This window comes from Gigantopelta aegis, chromosome 8, assembly GCF_016097555.1.
Source record: "Gigantopelta aegis isolate Gae_Host chromosome 8, Gae_host_genome, whole genome shotgun sequence".
NCBI classification, from domain to species: domain Eukaryota; kingdom Metazoa; phylum Mollusca; class Gastropoda; order Neomphalida; family Peltospiridae; genus Gigantopelta; species Gigantopelta aegis.
The window spans coordinates 78,196,557-78,214,713 of record NC_054706.1 but is presented as its reverse complement, the minus strand read 5'-3'; the positions used below and the strand labels follow the sequence as shown (position 1 = coordinate 78,214,713).

Below are 18,157 nucleotides of genomic sequence, written 5' to 3'. Positions count from 1 at the left end.
TGGTGGATCTCATTATAATAATGTATGCCATTTTACTGTGATAGTTTTTTTGTGTGGGTTTTTTTGTGGGCTTTTTTTTTTTGCCAAGTGAAGTAAAAGAAGTACATGTTTCGAGTGATTTTCATGTCATAAATTCTGTCTGGTCTTTGCAATGAATACGGGATCAAGAAGACATAATAGGATTTATGCCATTGAGGACAAATCCAGTTATTGTGGCAGCTAATGTGTAAATTCTTTCTTTTACAAAACAAATCTGTCTTACTTTTGAAAAACACATGTCATAGACAGTACATTCTTTATATGTCCCACAAATGGTACATAAAAGATCTGAGGGAAAGTGCATACCAGTATATGTTATTTGTGCATAATATAAGCGATTAAATGCTAAAATAACATGTTTTGAGACACCAAAAATGCTGTAGTCCAAAATATTCGTTGCATTTGATTAAGATAACAGTTAATGAAGTATACTTGTTGAAAATAATGTCATTACATCAGGTAAAGAAAGCCTGTGGTTCCTATTCATCATCAAGCATGGAGCCAAAGGGGTGGTGTTGAGATGGGGGAGGGGGCACACCCCTCACAGAACTACGTTCCCAGAACATCCACTTGATTAATGGATAACTTCAAGGATATGTTAGGTTTCAGTGTAATTTTGTTAGATTGCATGATAGTGATATTTGAAATACTGTTTTAAAAGATGCACCATCTCCTTAGAAAAAATATGCATCTGCTTCTGATCAGGTTGGTGTTCTGTGCTAAAAATGAGATGAAACAATCTTTCTTTCTTTTTCAGGTTATACTCTTAAAAATAGAAATGATTAGGTTGTTTTTAAATGATTAGATTTCAAGTTGTTGATTTATATTTTTCAGGTCGTCAGTAAAGTTGCTGCTCAGCCTGGCTATGACCTTGACCTTGGCTACAGACTGCTGGCAGTCTGTGCATCACACAAGGAAATGTTCACGCCTAAATCAGCGGGTAAGTACAGTTTCTTTTAAACCATCATCAAAGTTGCAATAAAGAGCACCTTGTATTGCAGACACCGTTCTATAAAGGACACTTGAAATAAAGCAGTTTTGCCCATTATCCACACATGCACTAAATCCATGCTACTTTGATCCTAGATCAGTATGCATATTCCTAAAAACAGTTTACTTTGATTATAATGACCTTGACCTACTTTATCTTTATATATATTTTTGACTGACGCTTGATGGGTAGGTGGTGTAAGAACATTACACCTACATATCTCTCGCAAACAACTAACCCACTGATCTATACAGACAGTCCAGATAACTGAATTGTGTGCCCAGAACAGCATGCTTAAACATTAATTGGATATAAATCTGAATGACAAGACTAGTGTTTTGTAATCGAAACCATATCTCTGCACAAGGCAGTCAGTAGGATATTTTGGTAGTCATGATTGCTTCAATAAATCACTATCTGAGGACAGCCACACATCAGTACATCCTTGAGAGGATGTTACATCCTTCTTGTGTTGCCTGTGTGAGGACTGCCACCTTTCAGGACATTCTTGAGAGGATGTTACATCCCTCTTGTGTTGTCTGTGAGGACAGCCACCCATCAGAACATCCTTGAGAGGATGTTACATCCTTCTTGTATTGCCTGTGTGAGGACAGCCACCTTTCAGGACATCCTTGAGAGGATGCTACATCCTTCTTGTGTTGCCTGTGTGAGGACAGCCACCTTTCAGGACATCCTTGAGAGGATGCTACATCCTTCTTGTGTTGCCTCTGTGAGGACAGCCACCTTTCAGGACATCCTTGAGAGGATGTTACAGCTGTCTTGTTTTGCCTATGTGAGGACTGCCATTCTTCAGGACATCCTTGAGAGGGTGCTACATCCTTGTGTTGCCTATTTGAGGACTGCCATCCTTCAGGACATCCTTGAGAGAAGTTACATCTGTCTTGTTTTGCCTGTGTAAGGACTGCCATCCTTCAGGACATCCTTGAGAGGATGCTACATCCTTCTTTTGTTGCCTATACGAAAAAGTCTTGTAAATCAAGTTGAAAGAATCTGTATGTAGAAACCATCTGTCTTTTACAGACAGGTTTAACTAGTCAAACCACTGGACCCCATTACTTATTGTGTTTAAACATTGCAACATAAAGAAATCGGCACAGGCTAAAACTGTACCATATTGTTGGCTAATTAAACATAATTAGCTACAAAAATGAGCTATTTGAATATGTATAATATTTGACCATATTGTTAGCTAATTAAACATGATTGGCTGTAAAAGTCAAGATGTTTTTTTAATACATAAATAATTTTATCATATTGCTACCTGATCAAACATAATTAGCTATAAAAATAAAATGTTTCAATATATAAGTAATTTCACCATTTCATCAGCTGATCAAGCATATATTGACTGGCTATAAAAACGTATCTTTTTTCAGTATGTAAATAATTGTACGATATTGTCAGATAATCCGTCATATTGACTTAGCAGCAGAACATGAGATACAAATGTCCCACTTTTGACACCACGAACCGAGCTGCCTCGTAATGAGAAGACAAACAATGACGAAAAAGCAGTGGACTTTTTTTCTTCTTCTTCCTTTTTGAAAAACCTAAAGACTTGCCGTTAATTTAGACAAGTGTTCCACCATGATTGATTCCTGCAAAGCATTTCCCATCATTTGTGTGACAGCGGTAGTCTTGAGTAATCTGACGGCGGTAGTCTTTGAGTAATCTGGTCGGGGTAACACAGTGAAAATGAGATTGCTGCAGAAATCAATGATTTGTTAACTATTTTACACCATGATTGCTATCGGAAAGTCTTCGGCTTTTTTCCCCTCATGAAAAAAGAATTGAGATTATTAGCAGTAATTCTAAGACTGGAAATTCTGTGATAGGAGAGAATTAAAACTGGAAGGCTGTGAATTTTTTTTTAAAAGTGTAAATGACAATTTTTTGTTTGTGAGTAAATGACAATTTTTTTGTTTGTGAATAAATGATAATTTTCTTTTTGAGAGGAAATGACCATTTTATGTATGTGAGCATGCACTTAACTGTGGGTGGGTCACGGGATCGATTCCTATTAATGGATTCAGTTTTTGGGTTGGGTTTTTTGTATCCCAGTCTCTTGACTGATATAAAGGCCGTGTCTATGAGAAACCTATAAAGGATGTCTTGCTGCTTGGTGAAAGGAGTAGCCTATGTGATGCAAGTAAATTTTCTCTATATTTTGCCAAGTGTCAAAATAGCCATATATTATCAATATAGTTCAAGATATTCAGGGAAATATAACCAGTATGACCCACATGTGTCATAATGATTTCATGTGCACAATGAATGACATAATTTTGTGAAGTGACATCATAACTTAATACGGCTTCCCCAGTGTAAACTCTTATCAAAATGACGTCATTGACGTAGTTTCTTCGTTCGAAACATTTTGACATGGTCCAAGCTTATTATTAATAAAAATAATATTTTTGATAATGTGGGTAATAAAGAAATTATTACACTCGTGTGTGAATCGTACTGATTTTACGAAACTCTTGTATACAATAATCCTGACACTTGTTTCGTAAAATCACAAGCTCGTATAATATTCTCTATATATTAGACATGACAGAGTCACTTTTGAAAATGTGCTGAGGTGTTTTTCAACTGATATTAATTTCTTTGTATGTCTTAAAACTATGATAGAAGAGACACTGCATGTGAATTGATACAATGGTGAAATATGATGAAGCAGTGTGATACCAAACATACATTTGTGATATAGTGCGTTGCTTGTTTGTTTATACTTATTTCCGTGCTTATATCCAGTTACAGTTAAAGCATGCTGTCATGGGCACAGACCTCCGGTATGTGGGCTGTCTGTCCAGGACAGTGGTTGTGTGGTTAGTGAGAGAGCAGTCGGGGTAGTGGCCTTACACCTTGCTACTGAGTCATAAAACTCGCTCTGGGTGGGAGCTGTTACTGGGATGCGAACCCTTAAATCTGGTGGATTAACCACAACACTAACCACTATACCACCAAGGTGGGTGATACAGTGGTAAGTTCAAGTTTGTTTTGTTTAACGACACCACTAGAGCACATTGATTTAGTAATCATTGGCTATTGGATGTCAAACATTTGGTAATTTTGACATATAGTCTTAGAGAAGAAACCTGTTACATTTTTCCATTAATAGCAAGTGATCTTTTATATGCATCATCCCAAAGACAGGATAACACATACCATAGCCTTTTGATATACTAGTCGTGGTGGACTGGCTGTAACAAGAAATAGCCCAATGACACTGACAGGGATCGATCCCAGAACGACCGCCCTTCAAGCAAGAACTTTACTACTAGGCTACATCCTGACCCATTACAGTGATGGTAAGATGGTGAATGTTTTAAGTGGTTAGATACTGGTTGTGATATATTATCAACATCCTACACAAACAACTATCATTAAGCTAATTAATACGTAGATTCCATCTCCCACTCTTCTTCTGTGTCTCCGATAACACAGTGAGTTTTTGTTAATTGAGCGAGCCTGCTAACAGTCTGCTGATGGAAATAATTATTCCAGGGTGAGCTGTAACAGAGGCGACAGGGTCTGGCCAGCACTGCCTCTACATCGGTGACGGTTTGCCGCTATCTCATATTGATTATAATTAGTGTGATAAAAATGTAATTACCACGAGAGAGTGGAACTAGAACCGGTGACAAGATGATGACACAGATTAATAAAATCCTGTTCACTTAGCTTTGTGCACAGCACAGACTTGAAACAGGTAAACAGGTAAATGGATGGACAGCTATTGATTTGTGGGTGACTTGAAACAGGTAAACAGGTGAACGGATGGACAGGTATTGATCTGTGACTTGAGACAGGTAAACAGGTGAACAGATGGACAGGTATTGATCTGTGACTTGAGACAAGTAAACAGGTGAATGGATGGACAGGTACTGATCTGTGACTTGAGACAGGTAAACAGCTGAACGGATGGACAGGTATTGATCTGTGACTTGAGACAGGTAAACAGCTGAACGGATGGACAGGTATTGATCTGTGAGTGACATAAGACAAGTAAACAGGTGAATGGATGGACAGATATTGATCTGTGACTTGAGACAAGTAAATAGGTGAACGGATGGACAGGTATTGATTTGTGAGTGACTTGAGGCAGGTAAACAGGTGAATGGATGGACAGGTATTGGTCTGTGAGTGACTTAAGACAGGTAAACAGGTGAATGGATGGACAGGTATTGATCTGTGACTTGAGACAGGTAAACAGCTGAACGGATGGACAGGTATTGATCTGTGAGTGACATAAGACAAGTAAACAGGTGAATGGATGGACAGATATTGATCTGTGACTTGAGACAAGTAAATAGGTGAACGGATGGACAGGTATTGATTTGTGAGTGACTTGAGGCAGGTAAACAGGTGAATGGATGGACAGGTATTGATCTGTGAGTGACTTAAGACAGGTAAACAGGTGAATGGATGGACAGGTATTGATCTGTGACTTGAGACAGGTAAACAAGTGAACGGATGGACAGGTATTGATCTGTGAGTGACATAAGACAGGTAAACAGGTGAATGGATGGACAGGTATTGATCTATGAGTGACTTGAGACAGGTAAACAGGTGAATGGATGGACACATAACAAAGTAGGATGTATTGATCTGTGGGCGACTTAGACAGGTAAACAGGTGAATGGATGGACACATAACAAAGTAGGCTGTATTGATCTGTGGGCGACTTGAGACAGGTAAACAGGTGAATGGATGGACACATAACAAAGTAGGCTGTATTGATCTGTGGGCGACTTGAGACAGGTAAACAGGTGAATGGATGGACACATAACAAAGTAGGCTGTATTGATCTGTGGGCGACTTAGACAGGTAAACAGGTGAATGGATGGACACATAACAAAGTAGGCTGTATTGATCTGTGGGCGACTTAGACAGGTAAACAGGTGAATGGATGGACACATAACAAAGTAGGCTGTATTGATCTGTGGGCGACTTAGACAGGTAAACAGGTGAATGGATGGACACATAACAAAGTAGGCTGTATTGATCTGTGGGCGACTTAGACAGGTAAACAGGTGAATGGATGGACACATAACAAAGTAGGCTGTATTGATCTGTGGGCGACTTAGACAGGTAAACAGGTGAATGGATGGACACATAACAAAGTAGGCTGTATTGATCTGTGGGCGACTTAGACAGGTAAACAGGTGAATGGATGGACACATAACAAAGTAGGCTGTATTGATCTGTGGGCGACTTAGACAGGTGAAAGGTCCCTTGCTAATGGACAAATATAGCAGATTTCCTGTAAAGAATATGTATCAGAAATATCAAGTGTTTGACCTCCAATAGCTGATTATTAATTAATCACTGTGCTCTAGTGGTGTCATTAAACAAAAACAACCATGAGGATAGCATGTGTCATTGACACCCCCACACCCTGAGTGAAAACCTCATTATATCATCCATCCATCCATCCATCTATCCATCCATCCCAACTATAAGTCTATAACACCACACACACACACCTTTCATACAATTTATTGGTTTGTCCTTTAAAAAGCTAAGTGTATATTTTGTGATCTATTTCATGTCATTACTAGCATCTTATAGCAGGTGATGTGACATTAATATGTTTTAATGTGATCCTGAGAAGTATTGTATTTACAAGATTGGCATATCACCTGTTGGCAGACTGAAGATTGCAGTAAGGGGGGAAAACTCTTGTTTCACAGTAGATAAGACTCTAAATTCATTGTTTGTAAAACTACCATTCATCTCACTGTTGTGTCGAATGAACCCACATACTATACTAAATGGTTTAGGAAAGTAATAGGGTGTTCTTTTAGTACAGGTGACTGTTTAATACAGGTCATTTGTTAACAGATGCTTTTAGATTAGTGTGGGGTGATTTTAGAACACAGGTGACTGCTTAATGTAGGTGATTTAGAATTATGATTTGAGAGAAATACAGGTGTTTCTGTAATATGGGATGATATTCACAACATGATATACCGGGTACTGTATGTAGATTCGGGTAAATATTTGACAAATTTACCAGTATCAAAGAACAATAACACTACAAGATTTGTGTATGTGATTTTCTACAATACCCATACCCCGAAAAGAAAATGTTTGTTACAAACATACGACCATATAAAACATTAATTTGGATTTATTACCTTTATAATACTGTTGGATTGAAGATAATCAGAGGATAATAAACAAGTTACCACTTATCAAATTTATGTCCTGAGTGAAACAATTTCACGAGGGACATAAATTTTATAATAACTGGTACCGATTTTGTTATTCTATTTATTACCCCAGCTATATATGTTGGGGTTTTTTAAAGCCTTTATTTTCGATATAGCCTACATCGGCTATACGTCCATGTATATAGAAACGACGTAAACTACTTTACTGTTCTGGGTATTGCTTTAACTTTGTATTTTATTCACGGTTCACAGATAATTTTCAAAACCCAAAGTTCTATATATTCTGTAAAAAACAAATCTATAATGAATTGCATTAAACTACCATTTTATTACAAGTTTAACACCAAAACCAGAAAGACATAAACGCAAATGCTTTAAACTACGTGACGTCATTGTGTGTGCTTTGCCAAATCGTGATGACGTCATATTTAGTACCGACACGGTGATTGGTTTGTTGGCGTCAAATCATCCAATAATAGGGTACGTTAAACCAATGCATGATAATTTCTCAGTGAGAAATTATGATTTTTATTTTCCCCATTATGAGTGCCTGCTGGGGTAATAAAAGTGGTTATTTACTCACTGTAACATATATTTTTTTTTAAATATTCCTTGTACAGTAACTGAATACTAAAAGTATTAAACTGTCCAATAAAAACAATGGTCAAAATTTGCATTATTTACTTTGTGGATAAAAAAATATATATACTGTTTCAATAATTTTACTAACTCATGACACTTCACCACATAACGTTATGTAACATAACCCGTAAAACTGCTGAATGACGAGTACAATAGCTCAAATAATTGTGTCCCATTTATAACAATGGAATGAGATGTGCAGTGAAGTGTTGTATGCCATTTTTCTGGTGTAATTTACATAAAGACATTAAGAGTCACCTTTAGAACAAATAAAACATTTGCCTGCCCAAACGACAAACATGGCACAAGGTCGGGCAGTGTTGCAACCTGCGTCACAACCGTCATGACCGCTCACAATCGCTCAACATGTCTGAGCAAAGAGAGCCTGTGGGAAGATTAGGGCCTGATACCAGTCACTGTTGGTAAACACCGATATAGGTGTGAAATCGTAACACTGAGCCATCAAGACGTATTTAAATCTACTGCATGTCATAGCATGGCTGTATAGGTGTGACATCGTAATACCGAGCCATCAAGACGTATTTAAATCTACTGCATGTCATAGCATGGCCGTATAGGTCTTGCTGATTCGGTTAATAAACACTTATTTACAATGTATATATCTGCATATCTGTGGTTTATTGCTTGAATATAAATGAGACAGATATGTGTAGACATGAATAAAACAAAAATGTAAAAAATGGATCTGTTTTAGCAAATGAGATGCATGTTATTAACATATTCCTGATCCACCTCCCTTCACTAGGGTGGGTGTAGCTGTAGGGTTAGGGTGCTCGTATATGCTCATTAGTTTATAAATCGGTACTCATCCCTTGAAATTGAAATGGGCAGGTACAAAAACATATCGGCTGAACAAAGAAATGTACAAAATGTGCTGTAAATAATTATATGATGGAAAATGAAACACATTTGCTGGTGGTATGTCCCTTTTAAAAATGTCCTCAGACTTGACATTTCAAACAAATTAAAATGGAAGAATATGCTAAAATTTATATTTAAAAAAAAAAAAAAAAATTCCGATTGGGCCTCCACGAGACCTAGCATCAGATATAGCCCATTTTATTTATTGATGCATTCAAAACAGGAATAATCCTATATTAGCAAACACACAACTCATTTATATAATTTGACATATTATATGATATGTATGTGTATGCCTACATGTATGTCAATTATATCAGTTAAATTAAAGTAATATTTAAAAACACAAAGTATCAATTGGCAGGATTTGAACCTACTGCGGCACTGATTCGCCTTGCATTGCACAGCAAGTAGTATTCTATGTTAATGTATATTCTGTTTACTTATACATGTAAATCTACTTCGTACATGTCCTCTACTATGCATATATACATATTTTATACCAGCCTATTTGGACATTTTTGTACTATGTAATATTGATTGATATTAATATGAGGTGTGAGATCATCAAATCAATGATTTTAGTGACCCTGCTAGCTGGAATGATTGTCAGCAGGTTTCTTCTCTCATCTCTAGCTTTATGTTTCTATGGTCTCAACACTGTGTTTAACACTGTGTAACAACTGATTAAACATCATGTTGAAGTGTTGTCAAACAACTGGTCCTGTCCCACTCTCCAGTCTATAAACACGAAGCCCGTGTTCATCATCGTAATGTCTTTATTCCGGTATAAATCTATTGTTACCTTTAAAACCTGTAAGTACAATATCTGGAGTAGAAGAGCGCAAGCCAAATTTTGTATCTTTCTTTATTATAGAAAGAAAGAAAGAAATGTTTTATTTAACGACGCACTCAACACATTTTATTTACGGTTATATGGCACCAGACATATGGTTAAGGACCACACAGATTTTGAGAGGAAACCCGCTGTCGCCACTACATGGGCTACTCTTTCCGATTAGCAGCAAGGGATCTTTTATTTGCGTTTCCCACAGGCAGGATAGCACAAACCATGGCCTTTGTTGAACCAGTTATGGATCACTGGTCGGTGCAAGCGGTTTTACACCTACCCATTGAGCCTTGCGGGTTTGGAGTCGGTATCTGGATTAAAAATCCCATGCCTCGACTGGGATCCGAACCCAGTACCTACCAGCCTGTAGACCGATGGCCTAACCACGACGCCACCGAGGCTGGTCTCTTTATTATACAGTAGAACTAAAAACACACCTTTTCATCCTCAAGTGGGGGTGGATGGACACAGCCTAACCATGACGCCACCGAGGCTGGTCTCTTTATTATAGAGTAGAACTAAAAACACACCTTTTCATCCTCAAGTGGGGGTGGATGGACACAGCCTAACCACGACGCCACCGAGGCTGGTCTCTTTATTACAGAGTAGAACTAAAAACACACCTTTTCATCCTCAAGTGGGGGTGGATGGACACAGCCTAACCACGACGCCACCGAGGCTGGTCTCTTTATTACAGAGTAGAACTAAAAACACACCTTTTCATCCTCAAGTGGGGGTGGATGGACACAGCCTAACCACGACGCCACCGAGGCTGGTCTCTTTATTACAGAGTAGAACAAAAAACATACCTTTTCATCCTCAAGTGTGGGTGGATGGACACAGCCTAACCACGACGCCACCGAGGCTGGTCTCTTTATTACAGAGTAGAACAAGAAACATACCTTTTCATCCTCAAGTGGGGGTGGATGGACACAGCCTAACCAGGACGCCACCGAGGCTGGTCTCTTTATTATAGAGTAGAACTAAAAACACACCTTTTCATCCTCAAGTGGGGGTGGATGGACACAGCCTAACCACGACGCCACCGAGGCTGGTCTCTTTATTACAGAGTAGAACTAAAAACACACCTTTTCATCCTCAAGTGGGGGTGGATGGACACAGCCTAACCATGACGCCACCGAGGCTGGTCTCTTTATTATAGAGTAGAACTAAAAACACACCTTTTCATCCTCAAGTGGGGGTGGATGGACACAGCCTAACCACGACGCCACCGAGGCTGGTCTCTTTATTACAGAGTAGAACAAAAAACATACCTTTTCATCCTCAAGTGGGGGTGGATGGACACAGCCTAACCACGACGCCACCGAGGCTGGTCTCTTTATTACAGAGTAGAACAAGAAACATACCTTTTCATCCTCAAGTGGGGGTGGATGGACACAGCCTAACCACGACGCCACCGAGGCTGGTCTCTTTATTACAGAGTAGAACTAAAAACACACCTTTTCATCCTCAAGTGGGGGTGGATGGACACAGCCTAACCACGACGCCACCGAGGCTGGTCTCTTTATTACAGAGTAGAACTAAAAACACACCTTTTCATCCTCAAGTGGGGGTGGATGGACACAGCCTAACCACGACGCCACCGAGGCTGGTCTCTTTATTACAGAGTAGAACTAAAAACACACCTTTTCATCCTCAAGTGGGGGTGGATGGACACAGCCTAACCACGACGCCACCGAGGCTGGTCTCTTTATTACAGAGTAGAACTAAAAACACACCTTTTCATCCTCAAGTGGGGGTGGATGGACACAGCCTAACCACGACGCCACCGAGGCTGGTCTCTTTATTACAGAGTAGAACAAAAAACATACCTTTTCATCCTCAAGTGGGGGTGGATGGACACAGCCTAACCACGACGCCACCGAGGCTGGTCTCTTTATTACAGAGTAGAACAAAAAACATACCTTTTCATCCTCAAGTGGGGGTGGATGGACACAGCCTAACCACGACGCCACCGAGGCTGGTCTCTTTATTACAGAGTAGAACTAAAAACATACCTTTTCATCCTCAAGTGGGGGTGGATGGACACAGCCTAACCACGACGCCACCGAGGCTGGTCTCTTTATTACAGAGTAGAACAAAAAACATACCTTTTCATCCTCAAGTGGGGGTGGATGACACAGCCCCCCATACCCAGGTTCCTACAGGCCTGCCTTTTTTAAAAACGGATATGTCAATTAGGGTATAAATTTATTATGAATGATAAATGTTACCTTTTAGGACCATAGGAACAATATCTGGAGTGGGGGTGGGGGTAGGGGTGGGGGGTGGCAAGCCAGATTTTTATCTTTATTTATTAGAGTAGGACAAAAAAACCATACATTTTCATCCTCGAGTTTACAGATCCCACCCCACCCCCTACTCCCCCATTTCCTACGGGATTTCCTTTTTCTTAAGGAATTTTTATAACAAGTAATATGTCAGTATTTAAAGCTAGCCTGTTATGTATACGTGTGACATATTTCCCCCCTGTTTTAACTTTAGCTTGAAACCCACTTTTTATGTGTGTTATTTGAACTGGATGGCCTCTGGATGCAGACCGAGAGTGTTACAAACGTGTAGTCAAGTAGGAGGAGGGAGGAACTTCATTCAACAGAATGGCTTCGAGGGGGCCATTTGGGCGCAAGTAAACTTTGATGAACGTGCGCGCCAGCCTCCGTGAAGTCCTGCACACACACACTGCGTATGATTCTCTATTGGACGACATAATCCCCATATCCTAATATGTGGCCGTCTGAAGAATGTCCGACACGATGTATTTACAAATAAAATTTCCCATTTCTTCTCCTCATCTCTGGCCCCGATGATTCCTCCATAAGATCAGTGATGCAAGTTTTCTCTCTGTGAATGCGAGGAATCACAGGGTTATAGTCGTCCTCCTCGCAGCAAATGTGATTTTGTGACGGGGTCATTTACACTTGTAATCAGCGGTGTTGTGACCTTGTTTGACCTACCTGTCTACCTGTGTGTCCGTTATCCAGTGCCATAAAAGGGAAACTGTCGACAGTGTTTCGTAACACTATCATTCTTGTCATTATGTCATGTGCAATGACATCATTTATCTCCTGAAATAAAATGTACTGTGCAGTGAGGGCTTGTATCTTGTGAAGACATATATACTGAGAGAATAAAAATAAGAAAACACTTGCTATTGGAGATGGAATTTAATTCACTATTAACATTGTAATGTTTGTATCCAATTCAAAGATGTCACACTGAATGTCAGAGGGTGGGATTTAGCTCAGTCGGTTGAGTGCTTGCTTGAGGTACTTGCGTCGCAGGATCGAACCACCTCGGTGGATACATTCAACTGATTTTTTTTTTTTTTCGTTCAAACCAGTGCACCACAACTGTCAAAAGCCATGGTATGTGCTTTCCTATCTGTGGGAAAGTACATATAAAAGATCCCTTGCTGCATTAAGAAAATGTAGCAGATTTCCTCTGTTGATTATGTGTCAGAATTACTAAATGTTTGACATCCTTTAGCCGATGATTAATTAATCAATGTGCTCTAGTGGTGTCATTAAACAAAACAAACTTTAAGTGAATGCCAGAAATGTAGGGTAGACTGTCAGTAACACAGTTAACTTCGTGACACTGTGGATGAGTGTTGTGGTTGCAGTCACTCTTTGTAATTAGTGTTGGTGTGATCCCATATATTTTTTTCATCAGTATATATTCTCCTGAAATAGTTTGAAAAACTGTCCTTAATTTATCTTCATGCATACCAAGTTTAACATATGTTAAACATTCACTAATGACTATGAAAAAAATGGCCCATTGTAGTTGCTTGATATACAACAGTTTGTATAATATTGGACAGTTCGGGAGTTATTTAGGTCAGCTCGTAAAACAAGGTCAAGGACATTGGTTAGGTATATTAGCGTTGAAAATTTGTGATTGCATGTACATAAATATTTAGTTTAAGTTAACTGTTTTCTTATATCAACCACAGATGGCGTCGTGGTTTGGCCATCGGTCTACAGGCTGGTAGGTAATGGGTTCGGATCCCAGTCGAGGCATGGGATTTTTAATCCAGATACCGACTCCAAACCCTGAGTGAGTGCTCTGCAAGACTCGATGGATAGGTGTAAACCACTTGCACCGACCATTGATCCATAACTGGTTCAACAAAGGCCATGCTTTGTGCTATCCTGCCTGTCGGAAGTGCAAATAAAAGATCCCTTGCTGCTAATCGGAAAGAATAGCCCATGTTTCCTCTCAAAATCTGTGTGGTCCTTAACCATATGTCTGACGCCATATAACCGTAAATAAAATGTGTTGAGTACGTCGTTAAATAAAACATTTCTTTCTTTCTTTCTTATATCAACCAAGGACATCAATGTGGTATTTTATTTTGTAGATTTGTGATTGCATGTACTGTACATAACAAATATTGTACATAATATATTTTGTTTAGGTTCATTATTTACTTATATTAACCAGCAGTTGTTTTCAAAACCACATAACCCTAACAATACATGTTAAGATACAATACAGACATAATGCTAACAATACATGTTAAGATACAATACAGACATAACCCTAACAATACATGTTAAGATACAATACAGACATAACCCTAACAATACATGTTAAGATACAATACAGACATAACCCTAACAATACATGTTAAGATACAATACAGACATAACGCTAACAATACATGTTAAGATACAATACAGACATAACCCTAACAATACATGTTAAGATACAATACAGACATAATCCTAACAATACATGTTAAGATACAATACAGACATAATCCTAACAATACATGTTAAGATACAATACAGACATAATCCTAACAATACATGTTAAGATACAATACAGACATAACGCTAACAATACATGTTAAGATACAATACAGACATAACCCTAACAATACATGTTAAGATACAATACAGACATAATCCTAACAATACATGTTAAGATACAATACAGACATAATCCTAACAATACATGTTAAGATACAATACAGAGCTAAAAGTTAAAATGTAGGAGCATAAGAGGGGTTGGCATTTGGATTATTATTTTTTTTTTTTTTTTGATGATGGGTTGGTATAGTATGTAAAATAATAGTTTGCCTACAAACACACAATACACTCATTATATGACTAATATTTATATTGTCTTGACATTTTGATTGTTACAAATAATTTAAATTTATAAAACACACATCAACTTATTGTGATTGTGTAATTCAACTTTTAAAGTATTATTGCTACTAAACAACTTTTGAAGTATGTGTATTTTACCAAAAGTTACCAAATAGAATATCAGAATTGAAAACCAGTAAAATCTATTACAGTAACAGCTATTATTTAAACATGGTCTCGTAATGTTGGGGAGGAATTTATTGTATCTGAATACACCATTTATTCTCAATAAAATAGCAAATTATGTGGTTTCCATAGGAATTTTGTATCAATATTTTACAGTTATCACAGTTATTATTTTACATTTGGTAGTCACCAATTTAAACTTTTTATTTCCTGTTGTGGGTAACTTCCTTCCTTTTTCATGACACCCTATCTTTTCCATCAGTACAACCAACATCCCACTATTTCTGTTCACAAGTACATTACACTGATAACAATTCTTTTAGACTCTTTTTTTTTTCAAGCATTATGATAAACTTGCTATGAAGTGATTATATGATGAGTTTCCAGGTATTTCGACTACAGATGCCAAGTAGACATATTGCCAAATGATTTGAGGAGTCAGATTTCCCCTGCTAGTATCTAAGCTGCTATGAATATGGTGTACATTTTGGCCAACTATTAGCAGCCCACAGAGGGTTGGCTAGACTCTCCGTCTGAGGAGAGAGAAAGAAAGAGAGAGAGAAAAAAAAAGAGAGCTCCATTCCAGAGAAAAGCTTGCAGGTGGGCCGTGTAGCTGAGGAATTATAGGACAGTTTATTATGTCTGATGTATGTTAACTTGGCTTCTACAGCTAAGAAAACATCAGGCCGAGTGGTATGCAGAATCGGCATGCAGACGCAGCTAGTTATTGTAGTCAAAATGGTGAGAGCATTTTAAAGCGTTGGGCCTTCGTAGAGTCAGCTAGTTATTGTAGTCAAAATGGGGAGAGTGTTTTAAAGCTCTGGGACTGAGAGGTATGCAAAGTCAGCTAGTTATTGTAGTCAAAATGGGGAGAGTGTTTTAAAGCTCTGGGACTGAGTGGTATGCAAAGTCAGCTAGTTATTGTAGTCAAAATGGTGAGAGCATTTTAAAGCGTTGGGCCTTCGTAGAGTCAGCTAGTTATTGTAGTCAAAATGGGGAGAGTGTTTTAAAGCTCTGGGACTGAGAGGTATGCAAAGTCAGCTAGTTATTGTAGTCAAAATGGGGAGAGTGTTTTAAAGCTCTGGGACTGAGTGGTATGCAAAGTCAGCTAGTTATTGTAGTCAAAATGGGGAGAGTGTTTTAAAGCTCTGGGACTGATTGGTTTGCAAAGTCAGCTAGTTATTGTAGTCAAAATGGGGAGAGTGTTTTAAAGCTCTGGGACTGAGTGGTTTGCAAAGTCAGCTAGTTACTGTAGTCAAAATGGGGAGAGTGTTTTAAAGCTCTGGGACTGAGAGGTATGCACAGTCAGCTAGCTATTGTAGTCAAAATGGAGAGAGTGTTTTAAAGCTCTGGGACTGAGTGGTTTGCAAAGTCAGCTAGTTACTGTAGTAAATGGGCAGAGTGTTTTACAGCTCTGGGACAGAGTGGTATGGAAAGTCAGCTAGTTATTGTAGTCAAAATGGGGAGTGTTTTAAAGCTCTGGGACTGAGTGGTTTGCAAAGTCAGCTAGTTACTGTAGTCAAAATGGAGAGAGTGTTTTAAAGCTCTGGGACTGATTGGTTTGCAAAGTCAGCTAGTTATTGTAGTCAAAATGGGGAGAGTGTTTTAAAGCTCTGGGACTGAGTGGTTTGCAAAGTCAGCTAGTTACTGTAGTCAAAATGGGGAAAGTGTTTTAAAGCTCTGGGACTGAGAGGTATGCACAGTCAGCTAGCTATTGTAGTCAAAATGGAGAGAGTGTTTTAAAGCTCTGGGACTGAGTGGTTTGCAAAGTCAGCTAGTTACTGTAGTAAATGGGCAGAGTGTTTTACAGCTCTGGGACAGAGTGGTATGGAAAGTCAGCTAGTTATTGTAGTCAAAATGGGGAGTGTTTTAAAGCTCTGGGACTGAGTGGTTTGCAAAGTCAGCTAGTTACTGTAGTCAAAATGGAGAGAGTGTTTTAAAGCTCTGGGACTGAGTGGTTTGCAAAGTCAGCTAGTTACTGTAGTCAAAATGGGGAGAGTGTTCTAAAGCTCTGGGACAGAGTGGTATGCAAAGTCAGCTAGTTATTGTAGTCAAAATGGCGAGTGTTTTAAAGCTCTGGGGCTCAGTAATGGTTGGATATCTTCCTCTAAACACAAAATAATTACAGGTGCATTTTTGTGAGTGAAAAATCAATTCCTTTTTAATGCAACCACTAGAACACAGATAGGACAACACATGCCACAGCCTTTGTCACATGGGATGGTGTGTGTATGTGTAAGTATGTATCAATAATATAATTATTTACTGTCGTACATCAAAAGAGAAAAATGTATTCACAATCATTCAGTAATAATATTACAATAATATAATTATTTACTGTCATATAATCACATATAAAAGACAATCATTAAAATCTCTAAGTAAATATTGTGATGATAGTATTGACATTGATAATTAAATGGAATGTGAGATGTTTCCATTTGGTGGTGAGCTATTTGGCTTGCAGACCTTATGACAGTAAGAATTAAATGGAATGTGAGATGTTTCCATTTGGTGGTGAGCTATTTGACTTGCAGATCTTATGACAGTATCAACATTAAGAATCAAATAGAATGTGAGATGTTTCCATTTGCTGGTGAGCTATTTAACTTGTAGACCTTATGATTATATGACATTAAGAATTAAATAGAATGTGAGATGTTTCCATTTGCTGGTGAGCTATTTGGCTTGCAGACCTGCTGTTAAGTGGAATGGTCATTATGAGGAGTGGAAAATGTTTTGAGATGGCAACACACACAATCACACAGCATTCTTCTCACAGACTTGTCACCCTCCAGTGTTTGGCCTGTATCAGCAAACAATGTGTCCTTGTTGCACCTTGTCCTACCCTCAGTAGCTGGGTATACACTGGAAGATGGTCTGCAGTAAACCCTCCACTGTTAGTTGGGAGGTTTGGGAAGTGAAGTATGAGCAGTGTCTTTAGCTATAGGCCTTGTTACTACCCTCTGTAGCTGGATCTTCATAGTCAGAAGAGCTGGAATGGGCCTGCAGTGATTTGGGTTTGGGAAGTATCAGAAATAGAAATGGTGGTGTTTCAGTTGCACCTCAGTGTACCCTCTGTAGCTGTGTGTTTGTAGGAAGTTATTTTTCTGAGTCCGGAATCCTCAATGATGGTAACGCAGTCATTCATATTGGCAAGGCAGTTACCACCGCAACTCTGAATGAATAAGTTCACACACAAACTAAACAAATGTCAATAAGCGCAAACATGGGTTTCGCAAAG

The 18,157-nt window shown here is 38.6% G+C and overlaps 1 protein-coding gene across 4 annotated transcripts in view; it reads left to right on the top strand.

Annotated features, from left to right (window-relative positions):
- LOC121379375 (zinc finger MIZ domain-containing protein 1-like) overlaps positions 1-18,157 on the top strand; it is a 241,183-nt gene that overhangs the window by 122,768 nt on the left and 100,258 nt on the right. For all 4 annotated transcript variants that reach the window (XM_041507961.1, XM_041507963.1, XM_041507959.1 and 1 more), the window contains one exon: positions 874-979. In XM_041507961.1, coding sequence (XP_041363895.1) covers positions 874-979 — 106 coding nt within the window. The remainder of the gene's footprint in view (positions 1-873; positions 980-18,157) is intronic.